Here is a 9,657-nt window from a genome sequence, read left to right as displayed (position 1 = left end):
TAAAAACAATTCTGAAGCCTTTCACATTTAATTCTTATTTTTCTGAGCAAAAAGTGTTGGGAAAAGAGTGTTCCCATCCTAGTCACCTGAAGTGAAGGCAGATATTGTCCTAAACAATAAGAGATTTGACGGGACTTGAGAGTCACAGTTACAGACATGTAATTGTATGACGGGATTCTACTGCTCCCTCTTGCAAGCACTTTCAGGGACCTGAAAACGTGAAGGACGTTTATCTTGGACACACACAGTCTAAACATTAGGAAGGGCGCTGCTTTGAAAGACATCCATCCTTCCCTTGGTTAGATGATGAGATTCAAATCTCTGGGTTTAGAATTTTTTACTGTATTGCTATTGTGGGAAATGCTCATGCAACCCTGTACACTTGGAGCTCAGAAGACAACTTCGTGGAGTCTGGATGGAACTCAGGTGGCTATGTTTCCTTGGCAAGTGACTTTATCATCTGTGCCATCTTGTTGACCCCTTCTCCTCCAACTTGTTTTTTTTTTTTAAAGTGAAATGTCAAAAATACTTTATAAATATGTAATTATACATATACTATAAATATATATAAATAGGCAAGTACATGTATTTACTATAAAAATACCTTTATTGAGACCTTGAACTCTTCTGTATTCATGGAGCATTTATTTATATTATTTTCTTTTTTCCTTGTTTTTATTTTTTGAGACAGGGTTTCTTTGTGTAGTTTTGGTGCCTGTCCTGGATCTCACTCTGTAGACCAGGCTGGCCTCAAAGTCACAGAGATCTGCCTGGCTCGGCCTCCCAAGTGCTGGGATTAAAGGTGTGAACCATCACTGCCCGGCTATTTTCATTTTTTTGACACGAGTTTCTTTTCGTAACAGACCAGACTATCCTGGAACTCGCTTATGTAGACCATGCTGGCTTCGTACTCAGAGATCTGGCTGCCTCCCAATTATTAAAGGTGTGCATCATCACTGCTCAGCCCCAGCATTTTTAGGAGTATTTAAAATGGCAATTTAGCCAGGCGGTGGTGGCTCATGCTTTTAATCCCAGCACTTGGGAGGCAGAGCCAGGCGGATCTCTGTGAGTTCCAGGCCAGCCTGGGCTACCAAGTGAGTTCCAGGAAAGGCGCAAAGCTACACAGAGAAACCCTGTCTCGGAAAAAAAAAAAAAAAAAGGCAATTTAAATTTGCCATGGAGCTTATTACATCTTACACAAAAGCTAACTTTTCTTTTTTCTCTCTCTCCCCTCCTCTACCTCCTCACCTCCTCCCTCTCTTGGAGACAGATTCTCGATGTAGTTCTGGCTATGTAGACCAGGATGGTCTCAGAGAACCACTTGCCTCCGCCTCCTGAGAGCTGAGATTAAAGGCGTGTGCCACTACGCCCAGTTTAAAGCTAATTTTTCTGAAGTGCTTTTCACAGGTGAAACAATGCAATTTGTACTTCTATGTACACACACACAGAGGCAGACACATATAATCTCAGTATCTTGCAGATGAGGAAACTAAAGCTTACAGAACTTGACTACTTTGACCCAGTTTACAAGCGGCTGTGCAAGTTTAGGGATTGAGCTGGAATTCCAGTTTCCACGTCTTTTTTTTTTTTTTTTCCCTGAACTTCCTCTTCCGGTTCCTGCTTTTCCAGTTTCCTCAGGAGGCTAGGGCATTACCTACCAGGAAACTGCCCTTCCCCGCCCTCACTCTTTTCCCTCCCCCTTCTCCACCCGCAGGTCTCCGCCCAGCCTTGGGTCAAACCCCAGCGGAGTGCCGGAAAAACCACATTTCCCAGAGTGCACCGCGAGACGGAGTCCTCCAACCAGAGCGCTCCAGGCGGCGCCATTTCTGTGGTGGGAGTGGTGGTGCGGCCTGCGAACATGGCGCTGTTCCCGGCCTTTGCGGACATAAGTGAGGCCTCCGGGGGTGGGACATCCAGGAAAGGTAAGCACCCAAAAAGAGTCGAAAGCGACAGTCGATGATATTAGTGGCAGTTTTTCGGGCCCGGGGCTTGGCCTTTTTTCTCGGATTTGTTTATCCACCTGTATCCCAGAGTTCTCCGCGGCGCTGCAAAGCCTTCTGGGTCTTGTCTGAAGCTTAGGGAAAAGGTCCTTTCAGGCACTAAGGTGGTCAAGTTAGGGAAGGGTTAACAAAGGCTAGGGTGAAGTGTTGGGTCTGGGGCTAACATTACCATATTTTTGGACCTCAGTCTCCTAGGAGCTGCAATAAGACAACTCCTTTGCACAGAGAAACCCTTTTGAAATACTTTTAATTGTGGTCAGTGTAACTCTTTTGTTTACTAAACTGTAACCCTCAACAAAGTCTGAGACGGTCTGTCTGCTCGTTGCAGCCCATCTAGTTGTCAGCACAGGTTCAAAATATAGAAGTGTTCAATAAACGTGTCCGCAGTGTGTGGACGGATAGTGCAGCGTGTTGCATGGACGAAACTAAAAACAAACAGTATAAGTTAGAATGTTAGAAATGTCATAGATGAGCCACAACTAACAACATCATAAATGGGACGTTCCAAGGTTTTGTAAGAGTTAACTTTGCAGTGATCTTCAAGAGGTTAGGATTTGGACAGATAATAGCATTCAGGAACCTTCAAAGGCCTATGGAACAGAAGCATGAGACTTATTTAGATAAATGTAAACACAACTATTATTCATAATGAAATTAACTGGAGGATAAGTGCATAAAATATACTTAATACTGGAAGTGTAAGATTCATTTTGAAGGGCTGGTGGCGCACGTCTTTAATCCCAGCGTTTGGGAGGCAGAGGCTGGTGGATCTTTTGAGTTAAAGGCCTGTTTGGTCTACATATAGAGTTCCAGGACAGCCGGGGCTACATAGGGAGATTCTGTTTTATAAAAAAACCAAAAACAACAATAAAATTAACTATATTTTTATATCATATAGCTACCAGTCACTGTTCAGCTTTCTTGAGGTGTCTCCACCTTTTATAATTGGTTTGCTTGTTAGTATCAAGAAGAAATCAGAATTCTCATTGTATTTTACTTTTGTAGACAGGGCCTCACTATGTAGCCCTGGCTGGCCTAGAACTCACAGAGATCTGCCTCCTTAGTGTTGGAATTAAAGGCAAGTGCCACCATGCCCAGGAACATTACATTTTCCGAATGTACTCCTTACTTCCCTTTCATTATAAAACAGTTTCTCTTGCTCTCATATTTTTTCAGATGATTTATTTGTTGAGAAAACTTGTTATTTGTCCTGAAGATGTTTCCCATCAAATCTTCATGTGACATGCTTCTTTATCCCTTTATTTCCTCTAAACTGATGATTAGATCTAAAGAACTGATGAAATTTAGGTATAATCTTTTTGTTGTTGAAGATAGCATGTTTGGAGTGCTGCACAAATAATAAGTCATTTGAGGAAGATCCAGTCTTTGATTTCAGTGATATTAAGATTAGACAGTGAATTCATATGTTTCCAACTCTTATCTCTTGGGAAGTTGCCCATTAATCGAACTTTAATTTTTTTTTTATTTATCTGCATGTATATCTCTGCACCATGTTTATACCCAGTGCTCTTGGAGGCCAGAGGAGGGCATCAGATCCCCTGGGACTGAAGTTACAGATGGTTATGAGTCTCCATGGGGGTGCTGGAAATCAAACCTGGGTCCTCTGAAGAGCCCCCAGTGCTCTTGACCACTGAGACATCTCTCCAGCCCCTCCATCACACTTTTATCTAATGATTTTGTGGTGATGACGTCTATTTTCCTGTGACAGGGTCTCACTGTGGTACCCAGACCAGCCTCCAACTTATAATCTTCCTGAATGAACTAAAGAGACTGAAAGAGCATAGGTTCTTCTGACTCTAGAATTTGTATTATGAATTGTCTGATTTTTAAAATTATTTACTGTTACAGTGTTGGGGGGTCTTGTGATTTAGACCTTATCTTTGCAGTTCCTGGGCTGCTTCCTAGGACAGGTCACCTCCCAGGAAAGCATCTGCCATCTCCACCTTGAATGTCGTTCTTGGCTCTGTTTGCTGGCGCTTTTTGTATAAGTGAGTTTGTGCTCCCAGATTCTTTGCCAGAAAATGGGGGTTCTGATCAAAATGAAAGGCTTGGCTTATTCTTGAACAAACATTTTCATTGATATCATTGCTTATTTGTTTGTATCATCTGCCCTAAAAATGCTGTTTGAGAGGGCACCCCTGGAGGGGTGGCCACTCACCTCTGAGTTCACTCAAACAGGTGAGAAGCCAATGCTACTTTGTTAGGACAGGTTACACAAATGGATGTCGAACTTGGAAATGTTACCCAGTTATAACTGAAGACCTGTTTTTAAAGTTTAAGCTTATTCATGACGGTTTGCTCCTCTGCCTGTGGTGGAGCTGAACAAAGGCATTTTCAGTAGAGATGGAGAAGTAGAGTGCCATAGTAAACTCAGCACAGAGGCATTTCAGTGTCGAGTCCTTGTGATGGGCCGTTACCTTGCTTCTGTCTGAGTTCCCTGAAGGTGTAGGTGCTGTGGGTCCCAGCAGTAGGTAGGCAGGAGGCATGAGTGGCTTTTGTGCAGGATATTTCCCTCTCTTTTTCGAGGTACCTTGCTAGGCTCTCAGCAAGGTCTAGCCTGAGATATCTGTGCTGACCCCCAGGGACAAAAGGTTTTCCCTCTTCGGCTCCAGATGCTAGCTTTCCTTGCTGCTCTTCTCTGTAGTACATTACACCCTGCTTAGCGATGTGTGTGTGTGTGTGTGTGTGTGTGTGTGAGAGAGAGAGAGAGAGAGAGAATATGTATATGTATATAATACAACCTGAGTGAGAGAGAGAATATGTATATGTGTATAATACACCCTGCTTAGTGATCCAAGTACATATACATAATATATATATATATATATATATATATATTACACTCTGCTTAGTGATCTAAGTGTATATATAATATATTACACCCTATTTAGTCATGTAAGTATATACTTGATTTCTGCCAAGCACTGTAACTTATGAGGTTGTAAGTAACCATTGAAAAGAACTTAGCATCTGTTTAATAAAATGTCTTTTAATGTTAGATATCTCTGTCCAGGATTCTGTGCAACTAAAATTGAATCTCACAACTCAGGCCTGTTATCTGACAGGCAAGGGTATGATCAGGTATAACCATCCTAACCATCCTATGAGCAGGTGCTGTCTTGTCCATTACTGTTTCCCCAGTACCTGGAATTGTGCTTGGGTATGTCGCAGGTCCTCAGTAATGCAATGAATAAAGACAGTTACTGTGAAGAACAGAGGATTATATGCTGGCTGCTCTTTATACCTTGAGCAGACTTTTGGAGGAGGTTAGATCTTTTGGATATGAAGATGAAGACAGACTTCACGTCCTCAATAAATCAGTGTGTTTTATTTATTCAACAGGTATTTGTTGAGTCGCAGCACTGTGAGGAGTTAGGAGTGTAGGAGTGGTCATGGTTCCCACCTTCAGGCTGCTTATAATTTGTGAGAGATGGGCAGGCAGGGAGCTGGAGCTGGAAATGAGGATGGAAGACTTGCAACCACTTCGTGTGTTGTTTGCCTGGAAGACTGTATGTATGGACATATGTGTGTGTGTATACATGTAATATTACACGTGTATGGACATATATACTATTATGTGTTCATGGGTGTTTTGCCTGCATGTATACTGTATCACGTGCATGCCTGCTGCCCTCAGAGGCTAGAGGAGGCCTGTCAGATCCCTTGAAACTGGAGTTACAGATGGTTGTGAGTTGCCATGTGGGTACTAGGAGTCAAACTGGGATTCTCTGGAAGAGCAGCTGGTGCTCTTAACCATTCAGCCATTTCTCCAGCCCTGTTTTTTTTTTTTTTTTTTTTTTAATTTCTTATTATTTTTTTAATGGCCAGTTTTTAAAAAATGGGTCTCAAAATCACAGAGATCCATCTGCCTCTGTCTTCTGAGCTGTGACTGAAGGCATGGGCCACCATGCCCTCCTTAATAGAATTTGAGTTGGCCCCAAATGTTGTAGGAAGATGGACAAGAGATAATGAGGTCACAATTTGTAAATTGCTCTGACAGCCTTGTGTACGTGGCTGGAGAGTTTAGTTGAAATACAGTGTGGTCCCATGGTATGGTGGAGAGCCTTAGAGGAGGAAGGGTACATCCGGGCTTGGACGTGTGCCCTTGGCCACGTGACTCACCTTCTGTGGGCCACAGGCTATTGATCTATAAAGGAGAGGGAGTTGTCCAAGGTGCCCAGCTCTTTGAACACTCAGGGCATCCCTGCTGTTTTTGTTCTTTATGTTAAACTTCTCTGAGAGGTTTTGTTTGACAATTTGCTTGGTTTTAAAAAAAGTTCAAAATCTATCTGTGGACAGTGTGACGGAAGCATCTCCCAAATGCTTCCATTATTGTCACTCCTGACATTCCATGTGTCTTCATTTAACGTGCTACCAAAGCCACAGCAAGAACGGCTTGTCTGATCAAAATACCGTTTGCCTTCTGAGATGAAGGTCACACTGAGGGTCTCTGCTGATTTGAATTTGTAACCCAGGAGTTTCAGTTCTTTAGAAAGGACTTCTTTCTGTAGCATGAATCTTAAAGAGTCTTATTAATAAAAACAAACCCCGGGGCCAGGTTTTTGGGGTGAATGCTGAAAGATCAGAGAGACAGGACAAGCCACGACCACCTCACCTCATCAGTTCCTCAGCTGATCTTGTTTCCTCAGGCTGGAAGCCTCTCAGTCCTCATCCAAATGGATCTCAGCTGAACTGCTTCTCAAAGGCCTGAAAGCCTAACCAGCTCTAGTTCCTGATCCTCATGCCTTATATACCTTTCTGCTTTCTACCATCACTTCCTGGGATTAAAGGTGTGAGTCACCATGCCTGGCTGTTTTCAGTGTGGCTTTAAACTCACAGAGATCCGGATGGATCTCTGCCTCCCAAGTGATAGGATTAAAGGCATGTGTGCCACCATTTTCTGGCCTCTATATCTAGTAGCTGTTCTGTCCTCTGACCCCAGATAAGTTTATTAGGGTGCACAATATTTTGGGGAACACAGTATCACCACATCTTTCTCAGTGGCTGCGCGTGGCGGACCCTCATCCCCAGGAAACCTGACCTGCAGGCGCTCTCTGAAGGCCTTTGGAGAGTCCCGTCTTTGTCTTGTGTTTCTTCACCTGCCATCACCATTTAGAGTGTTGGTGGTGTGAAGAGCCACTGGGATGCGCTGAGAACATCTCTCCCTGCATACTGTTTGTCCCATCTTTCCCCACTTGTCCTTTGTATGTGATGGAATCTGATTGCTGTGGAAATATTCTGATCTCAGTGAGCAACAAGGACTATTTTCCCTTAGCTCCTGCTAGGAATGAGGCCCAAGGGAAAAGAACCAGCCTTAGAAGGAGCACAGAGACAGGAGAGAGCGCGCATGAGCAGTTGGTCGGTGATGACTAGATCGGACCTTATGCATGACTCACTCCCTTCAGGCCTGGTTCTTCGTCTGTAAAGTACTGGGATGGTACTTCCCCAGAACTGGCTTAGGAGATGTGGAAGATGGAAAGGCCATCCCCTTGTCCTGGTGTTGGCCTACAGTGCACACTTTGTTAGTTTCTCCTCCTCCCTTTTCTCCTGTGCTTTTTAATGTTCCTTTTCTCCTTTGGAATCTTCCCTTGCTCATTCCTCTCCTTCCTGCACATATTTGTCAATCACCTGCTGTATGCCAAGCATTGCCCTCGCTGCTGGAAATATGGCAGTAGGTAAGGTAGAGCACCCGTATTCAGGGAGCTGGCATGCTGTCTGTTTCTTTTCATTAACATGCAGTTACCATGAGGGACTAGATTCCAGAATATGTAAAGAACTTGTGGAACTCAATAATAAGAGGACCCTATTTAAAAATGGGTAAAGTATTTGAATAGCTATTTCTTCAGAGATGGTCCAATGAATGGCCAATATGTAAGCAAAAAGATGTTGATGTTATTGTCATAAGGGAAATGGAAACATAGCCACAATGAAATAATATTCCACCTGCTAGGATGATAATTGGAAAAACAACCACAATTGTTGATTAGATGCTTAGAAATGGAATCCTCCTGTGCTGTTAATGGGAATTGGATGATGCAGCTATTTGGTAAAATATACAGTCTGGCAGTTCCTTGGAATGCCAACATGGTTTATGATCTGACCTAGCAATTGTCTAAATATCCACCCAGGAGAAATGAAAGCATTCATGGAGAACTTGTACATGTAAGTTCTTAGAAGCCTTGTTGTAATAGGCACAGAAGAGAAATAACCCAAGTATCTGCTGGCTGATGAGTAGACACGACAAGTGAGGTACATCACCAAATGCCATATATTTGGCAGTGAAAAAGAATGATGTAATGATACGTGGCTGTAGCTTGAGTGAACCTTGCAAACCAGAAAGTGGAAAAAACCAGTTACAGAAAACCACATAGTGTATGAACTTATTTATATGAAATAAATTTATATGTACCAAACAGGCAGATCCGTTGAGACAGAAAGTAGATAAGTGATTCCATAAGGCAGAGGAGGGAGGCAAAGGGCATGGGTGAGGAGCAGTGGAGGAGCAGGGCACAACGCAGACCTCTGAGGACTCTTCCATGTGCCATCCCATGCTTTTTCCCCTTCCTTTCACAGGTAAGACTTAGAAAGTTAGAAAGGACTCTGTAGAGCTGTACATTAAGAAATGTAGAAACAGTCATTGTTAAGACGTTAGAGCGACAGAGGGAAGGCTAGGCTGGAGAAGGCGTTTGTCGCCAAGGATGGCCAGAGTTCCATCTCCCGATAATGCAATACAAATTATTTAAAAGAGAGTGGGAGCTGGAGAGATGGCTGAGCTGTTAAGAGCACTGGTTGCTCTTCCAGAGGACCCAGGTTCAATGCCCAGCACCCACGTGGCAACTCACAGTTGTCTGTAACTCCAGCTCCAGAGTATTGGACACCCTCACACAGACATGCACGCAGGCAAGACACCAATGCACATAAAATAAAAATAAATAAAGCATAAAAAAAAGAAGTTAGGAATTATAGATAAGCCAAAGATTTTAAACATTTAATCACACTACCTAGAAGTAATAATAATTAATGTTTATAAATTTTAGTATTAAAGTTCATTTTATGTTTTTTTTGTTTGGTGGTTTTCTTGAGACAGGGCTTCTCTGTAGCTCTGGCTGTCCTGAAACTCACTCTGTAGAACATGCTGGTCTCGAACTCTTAGAGATGCCTCGTTCTCCTGAGTGCTGGGATTAAAGGCGTGTGCTATCACACCTGGCCCTTATATTTTTGTTTCCAAAGGATACTGTTGTAAGACAAAGTTTGCTCTTGACTACACTAGTGTAGAACATGGAGTGTTTCCTGAGTGGTACACTTTCTTGCTGTATCTGTTTGGATACAGGATCTTGCCATGTTGCAGAGCTGTACTACACACTGTATATGTAGCTCAGGCTGGACTTTGGTCTTTGTCTTTGTCTCTGCCTCGCATGTGCTGGGGTTACAGGCATGTGCTGCCGTGGATGACTGACTTTCTAACTTTCAGGAGTTTCCAAATGGAATTTGAGGGCTGGTGAGATGGGGCAGCAGGTGAAGGTGCTTGCTGCCAAGCCTGACAACCTGAGTGTGAGTCCTGGGACCCACATGGTAGAAAGAGAGAGAGCACTGATTTCCCAAGACCAGTTGCATTGACATGATCAGACACATTAGA

General features: G+C 43.2%; 1 protein-coding gene across 3 annotated transcripts in view; it reads left to right on the top strand.

Annotated features, from left to right (window-relative positions):
• The first annotated feature begins 1,765 nt into the window (after positions 1-1,765).
• The window catches only part of Nrde2 (NRDE-2, necessary for RNA interference, domain containing), a 38,676-nt gene continuing 30,784 nt past the window's right edge, over positions 1,766-9,657 (top strand). Inside the window, exon 1 of one of the 3 annotated variants that reach the window (XR_013044464.1) lies at positions 1,766-1,922. Coding sequence is in view for 2 of the 3 variants with exons in the window: in XM_006991807.4 (XP_006991869.3) it covers positions 1,859-1,922 (64 nt within the window). In the remaining variant the exon portion in view is untranslated. Of the gene's footprint in view, positions 1,923-5,752; positions 8,595-9,657 lie in introns of those variants that run through there. The other 2 variants (XM_006991807.4, XM_042261040.2) reach the window with 2 other exon arrangements.

This window comes from Peromyscus maniculatus, chromosome 14 (assembly GCF_049852395.1).
Source record: "Peromyscus maniculatus bairdii isolate BWxNUB_F1_BW_parent chromosome 14, HU_Pman_BW_mat_3.1, whole genome shotgun sequence".
Lineage (NCBI taxonomy): Eukaryota > Metazoa > Chordata > Mammalia > Rodentia > Cricetidae > Peromyscus > Peromyscus maniculatus.
The sequence above is the reverse complement of the archived record's forward strand: the minus strand, read 5'-3'. Positions and strand labels throughout refer to the sequence as shown.